Below are 15,314 nucleotides of genomic sequence, written 5' to 3' on the forward strand. Positions count from 1 at the left end.
TATCAATTACGGTCCCATTCTGATTTTCTTCTAACAGTACCAAAAATTAGAACAGGACATGGTAGAAATAGTTTTAGTTACTTAGCTCCGTGGTCCTGGAATTCTCCCCTGAACATTTTAAAATGTAATGATCTAGTTTCGTTGGTGGAGTTTAATCACCAAGATTAAAAGAGAAGAGTGTAGTTGTTTTTAGGCCAGCTGTTTTTAGTCGAGACGTTTGTGTTTTTAATGTAAAATGTTTGTTGTACTGTATGTGATTATAGTTTTGTTTAATGTTGTGTTAGTGTATGTAAGTTGTTTTTGTTTTGTCTGAAACGTTGTTCCCTCTGCTGCTATTGGACCAGGTCTCTCTTGGAAAAGAGATGTTATCTCAATGAGAAAAAAACTGTATAAATAAGGTAAAATATAGGTAAAATATATTTTAAAAATCACTCTCTGCCTCATGGCCTCAAACTGCACCATTTTGTTTCTCTCCGTCGCCCACACGCACTTCAAACATTTGGATAATAAAGCATTTAAAAGGCATTGGTTGATTTTGAATACTTTTGACAGCCAAAATTCAACCCATAACCTTTTGGACTTTTTAACATTCCCAGAAGGCATGTATTATTATAACCTACTGCAGGGTTAAACCTTCTGAATGAATGATTATATTACTCAATAAGAGGCAGCTTCTATCGGTTATCCAACCATTTTTTTATTATTATTAAACTTGCATTATAATTATATAAAAGCCCCTTTAGATATTCTCTGTAAGGTTTTACATTTCTAAATCAAGATCACAGACCAGATTTGCCCTAACCAAGAATGCATCAACCCCTACAAATATATACATTTATTATTAACCCTGCATTATAATTGTATAAAATCCCCTTGGATATTAATTTAGAATCCTCCAATCCTCTAAATTGAATTAGATTTACAGGGACATTTTATTGATCTGCAGGTATTTTCATTTAGAAGCCTCCTCCTTAATGAGTTCCGAGAGCCGTGTCATACCAATTATTATTGGATTATTCACCATGGCAACCACTTGTTAGTACAAAATTGAAAATAATGTGTGTTTTAATTTGATCAAATTCAAGAATATATTTGTACCACTGTAGATGCTGTTTTTATTTACGGTAGTTATGTACAGCGATAGTCCGTCTCTCCTCAACTCTTAGCCAAGAGAGACTGGCATGCATAGTATTTATATCAGCCCTCTGATTACAATTAAGAGCAAAACGTGCCCCTTTGTCCTGGGCCAGCTGCAGCTTAACTAGGTATTTCCTTCCAGCACTCGACCACACGACTGGACAATAATCAAGATTAGACAAAACTAGAGCCTGCAGAACTTGCCTTTTGGAGTGTGGAGTCAAAAAAGCAGAGCATCTCTTTGTTACGGACAGACCTCTCCCCATGTTTACAACCATTGAATCTATGTTTTGACCATGACATTTTACAATCTAAGGTAACACCAAGTAATTTAGTCGCATCAACTAGTTCAACAGCCACACCATTCATTACCAGATTCAGCTGAGTTCTAGAATTTAGGGAATTATTTGTACCAAAGAAAATTCTCTTTGTTTTAGAGATGTTCAGGACCAGTTTATTAATTGTAGTTAGTGCTAGTTTGCCCACCAGAGGGCATCTTTGAGAAGCTAAGTTATTGAAATGACATGGAGCTGTAGACCTAAGAGTCAAAGGGAGCCTTGAATTGAACAGACTATATGGGATTGGTTTTTAGAAATGTAGCTAATTCATTTGATGAATATTATGTTTTTTTTTATTCCAAGAAAAACGAAAAAGCATTTCTTACTGTAGCTGTTATAGGATAACTTACTTATTGGCATAAAGGCCTACTTCAATATACAGTACATCAATCAATCACTCATTAATTTGTGCACGGCATCACACAGCATACTTGTCATCAATGTATTTAAATACAGTCAAGCATTTTAGTTATTAAACTAAATAACAAAGGGAGCCTTGATTAATTTTGCAATCACGGCTAAAGCGATTTAATTAATTCAGAAAATGTTCTAATTCGTGCAAGACTGCGCAAATATCTGTATACTTGGTCTACGCAAACACCGGCCCAGTAAAGCATCAAACATAATTGTCTGCAACGCTGAAATTGGCTACTTCTATGTGAATTAATGAGGAGGCGGAACACACCTCAATTCAAACTGTTAGAAAATACGTGTTGGAAATTCATTTGAAATTGACATGTTGAAACAGCCTATAAATAATTAGCAGGCAGCCCGTGTTAACTGTCCTATTGCGTAGTAATCGCATTTTGGAAGTGAGTGCTTTCTGACATCACGTGCGTAAAACGACTCACGCTGGGGTGACCATTAGAGATATTTGGAACTCACATATGAAAAGGTTGTCAGGCCTGAGAATGGACCTTTTTCAGGAACACTCAACACCTATTGGAAAGTCATTATGGTGTCTTTGGCATTCAAATGTGTGTAATTGTCCCACAAAAAAAGAAACCTTTATCCCAGGGTTAGGCATTCAGAAGACGTAGGCAGTTTTTTTTACCTGGTCTTTGCTCTTTTCATATTTATTTTGGATCCTGACAAACTCCTCAGTCTCTGCAGGTGACCAGCATACCATACAATTATGCTGCCACCACATTACTAAACATTTTCATTTGAAGGCAGCAAAATGTGACAATTGTGAAAGGGGTGTGTAGACTTCCACGAGGCACTGTATCTGTCTTTGAGTAGCATGCCACTGCAGATGCTGTTAAAGTGGTTTCTTTCTCATCTGGTGGTTGCCATTTAACATCCTCGATTAACTTAATCTGAGATCTTCAGGGTTCCTGCAGACACAATCAAGCCATTTTTTTTACAATGGACAAATCCTCCACATCCACTGGCACCTCCAGAAGTCTAACTTTGTTACAGTAATGTGTGTGTGTGTATGTATATATATATTATTATTTCACCTTTATTTATTTAAGCAGGTAGGCCAGCTGAGAACAAGTTCTCATTTACAACTGCGACCTGGCCAAGATCAAGCAAAACCTTGCGACAAAAACAACACAGAGTTGCACATAAACACACGTACAGTCAATAACACAATGGAAAAATCTATGTACAGTGTGTGCAAATGTAGAAGATTAGGGAGGTGAGGCAATAAATAGGCCATAGAGTCGATGTCATTACAATTTAGCATTAACACTGGAGTGATAGATGTGCAGATGATGATGTGCAAGTAGAGATACTGGGGTGCAAGAGAGGGCGAGGAAAAAGCAGGACCTAACAGAGACATTAACCTGGGGTTGAAGGCTTTTAGATCGTTATCCTTAGTGATTGTAGGCTAGCTTCAGTTATATAGATTCTCGTTATTCCCCAGGTGACATTATCAAACGGCCTCCCTTATGGCTCAGTTGGTAGAGAAAGTCTACACACCCCTTTCACAATTGTCACATTTTGCTCTGTTCAAATTTCAATTTCAAGTAATGTGGTGGCAGCATCATTTTATGGGTATGCTTTTGTCACCTGCAGGGACTGAGGAGTTTGGCACATGCAAACGCCAGGGTTGTGAGTTCGATTCCCACGGAGGGCCAGTACGAAGAAGTATGAAAATCTATGCACTGGATAAAAGCGTCTGCTAAATTACTAAAATGTAAAAGATCCATCTGCATGAATTTTCTCTCTGTGATTACAGATGTATCATGTTGATTTTAAAGGGCCTCATTGGCCTGCCATTACAAGTTGGAGCTCCTGATGGACAAAATGTATTTCATCACAGGGAAATGACTGGACACAATGCATTTCATCACAGGGAAATGACTGGACACAATGCATTTCAGCACAGGGAAATGACTGGACACAATGCATTTCAGCACAGGGAAATGACTGGACACAATGCATTTCAGCACAGGGAAATGACTGGACACAATGTATATGAGCAAAGTGAAATGACTGGACACAATGCATTTCAGCACAGGGAAATGACTGGACACAATGCATTTCAGCACAGGGAAATGACTGGACACAATGCATTTCAGCACAGGGAAATGACTGGACACAATGTATATGAGCAAAGTGAAATGACTGCATAACTCAACATTTTGTATTTGCTCTGTGTCCTAAAGGGAGGCTCCATAGAAAACATGAATTCCAAACGTTGCCTGGAGCTGGTAGAGAACGGCGAAACGGAGTTTGGCTACCAGCTGGCCATACAGAAGTGCTCTGGTCAGAAATGGACAATCACCAACCTACTGTCAACCTACACTCTCCAATGAGGGGATCCTGAGTCCTGCAGGGGAAAGAGCTGCCCATGGTGAACACTGGACCTGTGACTGACAGACATAGAAGCTTTGCTTCTTTAAAAATCTATTTATTGAGGCAATAATTGAATTATGAGTATGCTGACACTTTTAGTACCTTGATGTCTCTTAGACTCAAAGACATCATTTGATAAATGTAAACAATGTCCTTTGTTAATATATGGGATTGAACTGGCAGACTTGGGTCTATAGTGAGACTTACATGTTTCAATGTATTTTGAGCAGATTGTCTTTTGTCCCACTGAATTCAGGCTTGCGTTGGCTCTAATATACATTGTAATTTATGCTACTGTGTAGCATGTTTTTGAAAAACCTTTGTTATTCTTGTTTGGTTTGTTTCTCAGGTTTGTAGATTGAATGTTATTATGAAATCAAGTCGGTGGTTTCAAAGAACTGTTGCCAATATGTTGGGAGAATATACAAGCTATTTTATAAGTGTATACTGGATATTTATAAAAACCTACAGTAAAAATGCTGATGACAATTCATATTTTGTGTGGGTGGTTTTCCATCTCCTGAATCATTCCTCATACTTAATTTAAAGTCGATCAAGATTGTTCATTTCAGATTTGTTTTTTGTGAAGACACCTTAATATAAAATCATACTGTAGGTGATGAAGTCAAATAGTTTATTTGATACCACATATATTTTTCACAACACATAGAAATAGTGAGGCTTTATTTGCAAGGAATGCAATTATTTCCCCCATACAGTGCATTCGGAAAGTATACAGACCCCTAGACTTTTTGCTAATTTTGTTACGTTACAGCCTTATAAAATGGATGAAATAGTTTTTTTCCGCCTCTCATCAATCTACACACAATAACCCATTATGACAAAGCAAAAACTTTTCTCCATTTTGGCAAATTTATGAAAACAAAAAATATGAAATGTCATATTTACATAAGTATTCAGACCCTTTACTCATTACTTCGTTGAAGCACCTTTGGCAGCGATTTAAAGCCTTGGGTGTAGGGTATGACAGGCGACAGGTAGCCTAGTGTTGGGTCAGTAACCGAAAGGTTGCTGGATCAAATCCCTGAGCTGACAAGGTAAAAACATATATAAACATCTGTCGTTCTGCCCCTGAACAAGGCAGTTAACCCACTGTTCTCCGATAGGCCCATCATTGTAAATAAGAATTTGTTCTTAACTGACTTTCCTAGTTAAATAAATGACACTACAAGCTTGGCACAGATCCTGCAGATCCTCTCAAGCTCTGTCCGGTTGGATGGGGATTGTTGCTTCACAGCTATTTTCAGGTCTCTCCAGAGATGTTTGATCGGGTTTAAGTCTGGGTTCTGGCTGGGCCACTCAAGGACATTCAGAGACTTGTCCCAAAGCCACTCCTGCATTGTCTTGGCTGTTTGCTTAGGGTCATCCTGTTGGAAGGGGAACCTTTGCCCAAGTCTGAGGTCCTGAGGGCTTTGGAGCAGGTTTTGTACTTTGCTCCGTTCATCTTTCCCTCGATCCTGACAAGTCTCCCAGTCCCTACTGCTGAAAACATCCCCACATCATGATGCGGTCTCCACCATGCTTCACCGTAGGGATGGTGACCGGTTTCCTCCAGACGTGACACTTGGCATTCAGGCCAAAGAGTTCAATCTTGGTTTCATCAGACCAGAGAATCTTGTTTCTCATGGTCTGAGAGTCCTTTAGGTGTCTTTTGGCAAACTCTAAGCCGGCTGTCATGTGCCTTTTACTGAGAAGTGCCACTTCTGGCCACTACCACAAAGGCCTGATTGGTGGAGTGCTGCAGGGACGGTTGTTCTTCTGGAAGGTTCTCCAATCTCCACAGAGGAACTCTGGAGCTCTGTCATAGAGACCATTGGATTCTTGGTCATCACAAGGCCCTTTTCCGCCGATTGCTCAGTTTGTTTGGGAAGAGTCTTGGTGGTTCCAAACTTGTTCCATTTAAGAATAATGGAGGCCACTGTGTTATTGGGGACCTTCAATGCTGCAGAAATGTGTTGTTACCCTTCCTCAGATCTTTGCCTTGACACAATCCTGTCTCAGAGCTCTACAGACAATTCCAATGACCTCATTGCTTGGTTCTTTGCTCTGACGTGCACTGTCAAATGAAAGGTGTGTGCCTTTCCAAATCATGTCCAATCAATTGAATTTACCACAGGTGGACTCCAAGTTAGAGAAACATCTCAAGGATGATCAATGGAAACAGGATGCACCTGAGCTCATTTGAGTCTCGTAGCAAAGGATCTGAATGCTTATGTAAATAACGTATTTCTGATTTTTATTTTTATACATTTGCACAACTTTCTAAAAACTTGTTTTTGCTTTGTCATTATGGGGTATTGTGTGTAGATTGATCAGGATTTTTTAAATCCATTTTAGAATAAGGCTGTAATGTAACAAAATGTGGATAAAGTCAAGGGGTCTGCATACTTTCCTAATGCACTGTATAAGCTGAGAGAAATAAATGACTTGTTTATAGCAGCAGCTGGGAAAGGGAGCATGATTAAAAGGTCCAGTAATAGTAGCCTCCGTATGATAGATTTTTTTAAATTCTATTGTGTTCTCACTGAAATATCCACTTTTGAGCTACTCTAATGAAATTGACTTCAATGCACTGATGTTTGAGCCTTCATGTCCTGAATATTTCAAGTGGAGAAGGGATGTTGTTCTCAACCAGACACTTTCTGTGGAAGCCTCATAGTTTTTATTTGCTGTTAATTCAACCACACCACCCAGCAAGCACATTTGGTTCCTTGTTTTTGGGGTTTCACATTGGTTGTGGGAACAAAGCCATAAGTTTCCTGACCGTAAGTACTGAGAACAGAAGTGAAAACGTGGCCTGTTCTGGGAACATAATACATGTTTAGGTTGCAGGGAGGTTCTGACAAAATGTTATTCTGCAAGAGAGAGGCTAAGGGGACTTGATTGGAGAGAAAAAAAATGGCACTATCTGTTTTTTTTGTGTGAACATACTTAAAAAGAGACTTACTTTAAAGACCCTTGATCTATCTATTTTGTGAGAGATATCAAATCATTTTGATAGCCTGCTAGCTGAGAGATGGATCATTTTCTCCAGTATCTGAACACAATGAACTCTAGGCTATGGTATGCACGAATTCACCAGAAGTAGGACATCAGACTCCACTGGGTAGCAGAATTTTTTTTACAGAGTTTAATCATAGAGGAGCCTCAGCCTCATCAAGTTAGGTGTTCCTGCCTGAAGCAGACACTTGTCCTCTTGTTACTCAAGCTTCAAGTTCCTCTGCGTTCACATCACTGATGACCTGAAATGGTCCCTTCACACAGACAGTGTTGACGAACTTGCAACAGCGTGTCTTCAATCTCAGGAGACTAAAGAAATTTGGCTTGGCCCTTAAGACCCTCACAAACATCTACAGATGCACCATTGAGAGGATCTTGTCTGGCTGTATCACCGCCTGGTTCGGCAATTGCACCGTCCACAAACGCATGGCTCTCCAGAGGATGGTGTGGTCTGCTCAACTCATCATCGGGGGCACACTGCCTGGTGTCACAGGAATGCCAAGTAGATCATCAAGGGCCTCAGCCACCCGAGATATGGGCTATGCACCCTGCTACCATCAAGGAGGATACAGTAAAGGTGCATCAAAGTAGCCACCCTTTGCCTTGACTGATAAACAGTTGACTGATACAAAGTTTTAACTTTACTCTCTTTACTCCAATACTCTGGCCTAAACCTTAGTCACTGTTATTAGCCGGCTACCACCCAGTACTCTACCCTGTACCTTGCAGAATGCATTATCCTATGTACATGAAGTCATCGAACACTGGTCACTTTAAGAATGTTTACATATACTGTCCATACGCACCATTATATACAGTACCAGTCAAAAGTTTGGACACACCTACTCATTCAAGGGTTTTTCTATATTTTACTATTTTCTACATTGTAGAATAATGGAGACATCAATAATGTGGATACATCAAATCTATGAAATAACACACATAAATAACACATATGGAATCATGTCGTAACCAACAATGTGTTAAACCAATTAAAATATATTTTATATTTGAGATTCTTCAAAGTAGCCACCCTTTGCCTTGGTGACAGCTTTGCACACGCTTGGCATTCTCTCAAGCAGCTTCATGAGGTACTCACCTGGAATGTGTTTCAATTAACAGGTGTGCCTTCTTAAAAGTTAATTTGTGGAATTTCTTTCCTCCTTAATGCATTTGAGCCAATCAGTTGTGTTGTGACAAGATAAGGTTGGTATACAGAAGATAAACTATTTGGTTTAAAAAAAACAAGTCCGTATTATGGCAAGAACAGCTCAAATAAGCAAAGTGAAATGACAGTCCATCATCACTTTTTAAGACGGGAATGTCAGTCAATCCGGAAAATGTCAAGAACTTTGAAAGAGCAGTCGCAAAAAACGCTATGATGAAACTGGCTCATGAGGACCGCCACCGGAAAGGAAGACCCAGAGTTACCTCTGCTACAGAGGATAAGTTCATTAGAGTTAACTGCACCTCAGATTGCAGCCCAAATAAATGCTTCACAGAGTTCAAGTAACAGACACATCTCAACATCAACTGTTCAGAGAAGACTGCGGGAATCAGGCCTTCATGGTGCAAAGAAACCACTACTAAAGGACACCAATAAGAAGCAGAGATTTGCTTGTGCCAAGAAACACGAGCAATGGACATTAGACCAGTGTAAATCTGTCCTTTGGTCTTATGAGTCCAAATGTGAGATTTTTTGTTACAACAGCCATGTCTTTTTGAGACGCAGAGTAGGTGAATGGATGATCTCTGCAGGTGTGGTTCCCACCGTGAAGCATGGAGGAGGAGTGATGGTGTGGGTGTGCTTTTCCGGGGGACACTGTCAGTGATTTCTTTAGAATTCAAGGCACACTTAACCAGCATGGCTACCACCTCATTCTGCAGCGATATTCCATCCAATCTGGTTTGTGCTTAGTGGGACTATCATTTGTTTTTCAACAGGACAATGACCCAACAGACCTCCAGGCTGTGTAAGGGCTTATTGACCAAGAAGGTCTCTACACAAAACAAACACTATTAAGACATGTTCAATTAAGAAGTCAGTGCAGTCGCACTTTTTGTTTTTTATAACAATATGGGGATGAGGTAGTTGGGTGTGCTATTTACAGATGGGCTGTGTACAGCTGATGCTTAAAGTTAGAGAGGGAGATATAAGTCTCCAGCTTCAGTGATTTTTGCAATTTGTTCCAGTCATTGGCAGCAGATAACTGGAAGGAAAGGCGGCCAAAGTAGGTGTTAGCTTTGGGGATGACCAGTGAAATATACCTTCTGGAGCTCGTGCTATTGGTGGGTGTTGCTATGGTGACCAGTAAGCTGAGATAAGGCGGGCTTTACCTAGCAAAGACTTATAGATGACCTGGAGCCAGTGGGTTTGGCGACGAATATGTAGCGAGGGCCAGCAAACGAGAGCATACAGGTTGCAGTGGTGGGTATTATATGGGGCCTTGGTGACAAAACCGTTGGCACTGTGATAGACTACATCCAGTTTGCTGAGTAGAGTGTTGGAGGCTATTTTGTAAATGACATCGCCGAAGTCAAGGATCGGTAGGATAGTCAGTTTTACGAAGGTTTGTTTGGCAGCATGAGTGAAGAAGGCTTTGTTGCGAAATAGGAAGCCGATTCTAGATTTAATTTTGCATTGTAGATGCTTAATGTGAGTCTAGAAGGAGAGTTTACAGTCTAACCAGACACCTAAGTATTCGTAGTTCTCTATCTGAGAAGTAGTTGGTGAACCAGGCGAAGCAGTCATTTGAGAAACCAAGGCTATTGAGTCTACCGATAAGAATGTGGTGGTTAACAGAGTCGAAAGCCTTGGCCAGGTCGATGAAGACGGCTGCACAGTACTGTCTTTTATCGATGGCGGTTATGATATCGTTTAGGACCTTGAGCATGGCTGAGGTGCACCCATGACCAGCTCGGAAACCAGATTGCATAGTGGAGAAGGTACGGTGGGATTTGAAATGGTCGGTGATCTGTTGTTAAGGCAGGGCAGGATGGCAGGTCAGGATGGATATAGGTCTATAACAGTTTGGGTCTAGACTGTCTCCACCTTTGAACAGGGGGATGACCGTGGCAGATTCCCAATCTTTGGGGATCTCAGATGATACAAAAGAGAGGTTGAACAGGCTAGTAATAGGGGTTGCAACAATTTCGGGCTGATAATTTTAGAAAGAGAGGGTCCAGATTGTCTAGCCCAGCTGATTTGTAGGGATTCAGATTTTGCAGCTCTTTCAGAAGTTTCTGCAGGGGGTGCAGAGCTGTTGGCCGGGGTAGGGGTAGCAAGGTGGAAAGCATGGCCAGCCATAGAAAAATGCTTATTGAAATTATCGATTTTCGTAGATTTATCGTGGTGACAGTGTTTCCTAGCCTCAGTGCAGTGGGCAGCTGGGAGGAGGTGCTCTTATTCTCCATGGACTTTACAGTGTCCCAAAACCTTTTGGAATTAGTGCTACAGGATGCAAATTTCTGTTTGAAAAAACTAGCCTTAGCTTTCCTAACGGACTGTGTATATTGGTTCCTGACTTCCCTGAAAAGTTGCATATTGCGGGGGCTATTCAATGCTAATTCAGTACGCCACAGGATGTTTTTGTGCTGATCAAGGGCAGTCAAGTCTGGGGTGAACCAAGGGCTATATCTGTTCTTAGTTCTACATTTTTTGAATGGGGCATGCTTATTTAAGATGGTGCTTTTAAAGAGCAACCAGGCATCCTCTACTGACGGGATGAGGTCAATATCCTTCCAGGATACCCAGGCCAGGTCGATTAGAAAGGCCTGCTCGTTTTATGGAGCTTTTGACAGTGATGAGGGGTGGTTGTTTGACCATGGACCCATTACGGACGCAGACAATGAGGCAGTGATCGCTGAGATCCTGTTTGAAGACAGCAGAAGTGTATTTAGAGGGCAAATTGGTCAGGATGATATCTATGAGGGTGCCCATGGTTATGTATTTAGGGTTGTACCTGGTAGGTTCCTTGATAATTTGTATGAGATTGAGGGCGTCTAGCTTAGATTGTAGGACGGCCGGGGTGTTAAGCATATCCCAATTTAGGTCACCTAACAGTACAAACTCTGAAGATAGATCCGGGGCAATCAATTCACATATGGTGTCCAGGGCACAGCTGGGGCTGAGGGGGGTCTATATCAAGCGGCAATGGTGAGAGACTCATTTCTGTAAAGGTGGATTTTTAAAAGTAGCAGCTTGAATTGTTTGGGCACAGACCTGGATAGTATGACAGAACTCTGCAGTAGATTGCAACTCCGCCCCCTTTGGCAGTTCTATCTTGTCGGAAAATGTTGTAGTTGGGTATGGAAATTTCAGAATTGTTGGTGGCCTTACTAAGCCAGGATTCAGACATGGCTAGGACATCAGGGTTGGCGGAGTTTGCTAAAGCAGTGAATAAAACAAACTTAGGGAGGTGGCTTCTGATGATAACATGCATGAAACCACGGCTTTTATGGTTACAGAAGTCAACAAATGAGAGTGCCTGGGCTAACCTCTACATCACCAGAAGAACAGAGTAAGAGTAGGATAAGGGTACGGCTAAAGGCTATAATAACTGGTCGTCTAGTGTGTTGGGAACAGAGAATAAAAGGAGCAGATTTCTGGGTGTGGTGGAATAGATTCAGGGCATAACGTACAGACAAGGGTATGGTAGGATGTGAGTACAGTGGAGGTAAATCTAGGCATTGAGTTATGATGAGAGCGGTAGTGTCTCTGGAGGCACCAGTTAAGCCAGGTGAGGTCTCTGCATGTGTGGGGGGTGGGACAAAAGAGCTATCTAAGGCATGTAGGGCGGGGCTGGGGGCTCTACAGTGAAATAAAACAATAACTAACCTAAACAGCAGTAGACAAGGCATATTGACATTAGGCAGAGGCATATGTAGCTGAGTGATCATAGGGTCCAATGAGCAGCAATAGGTGGGTCAGGGAGCCGTTCGGTATTCGCTACTACGCTAGGCGAGCTGGAGACATGGCGATTCAGAAACCTAGCGGGCCGGGGATAGCAGATGTGTCTACGGCGATGTTAAATCAAATCAAATCAAATGTATTTATATAGCCCTTCGTACATAAGCTGATATCTCAAAGTGCTGTACAGAAACCCAGCCTAAAACCCCAAACAGCAAGCAATGCAGGTGTAGAAGCACGGTTACAACAGAAAGGCCTGTTGAAACCTCCTTGGACGATTATGTCGGCAGACCAGTCGTGATAGATAGGCGGGGCTCCGTGTCGGCAAAAAATGCCTCTTCGAGATGGGCCTAGCTCGAGGCTAGCTCAAAGCTAAATGGTGCTTGCTTCGGGACAGAGGCGTTAGCCAGCAGTAGCCACTCAGGTTGCAGCTAGCTAGCTGCGATGATCCGGTGTACTGGTCCAGAGCTTGCAATAGGAATCCGTTGATGTGATAGAGAAAAAGCAGTACAATATGCTCTGGGTTGATATTGCGCTGTGCAGACTGGCAGGTAATTGCCCGAGCTGAAGCTGGCTGGTGCCCTTGTTAACGGTGAAGACCGCTAGCAGTGGCTAACTGCCTACAAGCTAGTAGCTAGTTAGCTGGCTACCTCTGATGGGGGTTCCGGTTCTTAAGTATAAAAATAGCAGATCCGTGCCACATTGGGTGAGGCGAGTTGCAGGAAAGTATATTTAGGATGCAAAGAGTGATTAAAATATATAAGAAATATATACGGAAAAAGCGAGGAAAACTACTATTTACACGGGATTGGATATCTTGGATATCATCTGTGTAACTGTCAAAGCTGCATTTGAACAATAAAGCCTGTGATGATGTATTTATTTATTTGCATGAAACATGGTGTCTTCTTGACTCATTTCCATATCATGTATAATGAGATATTGTGGGATATTAATCACACAATATAGTTAGTTGGGCAGTGTGATAAGTAAAATCCTTTGTGAGTTCGTGCTGCCATCTCGTGGTTAGTAAACATGGTGTCTACTTGACTCATTTCCATATCATGTATAAGGAGATATTGTGGGATATTAATCGCACAATATAGTTGGGCAGTGTGATAAGTAAAATCCTTTGTGAGTTCGTGCTGCCATCTCGTGGTTAGTAAACATGGTGTCTACTTGACTCATTTCCATATCATATATAGCAGTGTGATAAGTAAAATCTTTCGTGAGTTCGTGCTGCCATCTCGTGGTTAGTAAAATACTTGTCAAACGTCAACGTTGTAATGTTCTATATTATCATGTATCAGTAGTGAATAATAATTAATATTGTTGACAATTTGACACTGTCTCTGAAAATATGCTTTTTAATATTTTCACAATTTGCTGTTGAAAGTCTCAAATGGGCAGTTGTATTTCTAGAGGACGGAACAGTTTAATCAAATACCGGAGTTACTGAGGACTGCATTTGTGGATGCACTACAGTAATACTACTACCTGTGTTCTTCCAAATTCGCTTGACCTGTTGGTCATTTCGTTCACAACATCACTAAAAGGCTAATCTACGGGCTACTTCAGTCATGTTTCAGAATGCTTTAAGAAGATTATGTAATGAAACTCTACGTTTTCAAACGACTGTCAAATATGTGAATTTTTTACGGGGCGTAAGACCTCTGTCTGTATCGGCAAGGCATTTGACAGATGTGAAGGACGCACTACCGTTTGACACTTCCTTGCTCGAATTTCTGGTTTGTCCACTATCCAAAAAGCAATTGAGGTGAGTTATTATACAAAGCCAATTCAATACTAATGTACTTCATCCAACGACAATATTGTTTTGCCATGGCTTAGCTGAGACAGAAACAAAGCTTTTTTTCAGCCATAGTTAGCTACGCATCAGCTAGATAGCCAGCCAACAAGCTAGCTAATTGTTGTACTCTTCACTCACTCAGGTACGAGGAAAAGACCAATGAACTCATCAACGAGGAGCTTGGAATCGCATACCCAATCATTGATGGAATTCCAAACATGATCCCCACAGATGCTAGATTGATTAAAAACGATCCAGAAACACCAGTGGAACCAGCATAAAACACCAAAGACTTAAGATATTGACCCTGAACAGTGTATAAAATAACTTGTAAGCCAAAAGTCGATGTTTTCTCTGTCTACCCTTACAGTACTGGTTCGCATAGTCTCCCTATTTTTACTTTTCTATTCTGTGACAGTAGATGATACTTTTTGAAAGGGTTGCACCAGCATTAGCAGTGTGTTTCTACAGTCTACTGTTACCATTAACCATTCCTGTCTGTCTTTTTCTATCTATGGAAATGGATGGGAATCAAGCTGTTCAGGCACAACTAGTGTACATTTGACATTAATACCTTTACAGCAGAATGTGAATATTAAATAAACGTTTTAGATTATTGGTACTAAAGTGGATATCATGGATGTTTTTGGAATGTGTTGCATATTATCACTACCAAAACCAGCAAATGATTCTGTAAGTAATACATGGAATGACATTCAATGACAAATTAATAAACTTTATTTGATGAGTGACATGCAATTTCTTCCATAAAATTCAATACATATGAATGTTTTTAATGGAACTTAACCTTTGGAGAGGAAACCTATGAGCAAGAATATCTATCAACAAATGTATTCTTGTGGATTACAATCACTAATACAATGTGACTGTTTTTTACATTTTAGTTGAACCTTTGGGTCCCCTCTAAAGGAATGTGTGGGTGTGAAGATCTTCACATTACTTTTTTGTTTTCTTCCCACTACTGGACTGTGTTAGCTTCATCAAGGGAGAATGTGGTCTCTGTTTATTTTCTATCCGGTTGCCTAGTTACTTTATCCCTACCTATATGTACATAGCTACCTAAATAACCTTGTATCCCTGGACATCGACTCCGAAGCAATAGACAAACATCTAAATGTTTTATTATATCATATACAGTGCCTTGCGAAAGTATTCGGCCCCCTTGAACTTTGCGACCTTTTGCCACATTTCAGGCTTCAAACATAAAGATATAAAACTGTATTTTTTTGTGAAGAATCAACAAGTGGGACACAATCATGAAGTGGAACGA

The 15,314-nt window shown here is 40.8% G+C and overlaps 1 protein-coding gene and 1 pseudogene across 3 annotated transcripts in view; both read left to right on the top strand.

Annotated features, from left to right (window-relative positions):
* The window catches only part of galnt18a (UDP-N-acetyl-alpha-D-galactosamine:polypeptide N-acetylgalactosaminyltransferase 18a), a 101,234-nt gene extending 96,458 nt beyond the window's left edge, over positions 1–4,776 (top strand). Inside the window, exons 11-12 of one of the 3 annotated variants that reach the window (XM_036978259.1) lie at positions 3,501–3,572; positions 4,094–4,776. In XM_036978259.1, the coding sequence (XP_036834154.1) occupies positions 3,501–3,572; positions 4,094–4,243 (222 nt within the window). In that variant the 3' untranslated portion in view covers positions 4,244–4,776. Of the gene's footprint in view, positions 1–3,500; positions 3,622–4,093 lie in introns of all 3 variants that reach the window. The other 2 variants (XM_036978276.1, XM_036978266.1) reach the window with 2 other exon arrangements.
* A 9,533-nt stretch (positions 4,777–14,309) lies between these two features.
* On the top strand, positions 14,310–14,775 carry LOC110523657 (annotated as a pseudogene).
* Positions 14,776–15,314: the final 539 nt, after the last annotated feature.

This window comes from Oncorhynchus mykiss, chromosome 1 (genome assembly GCF_013265735.2).
Source record: "Oncorhynchus mykiss isolate Arlee chromosome 1, USDA_OmykA_1.1, whole genome shotgun sequence".
Lineage (NCBI taxonomy): Eukaryota > Metazoa > Chordata > Actinopteri > Salmoniformes > Salmonidae > Oncorhynchus > Oncorhynchus mykiss.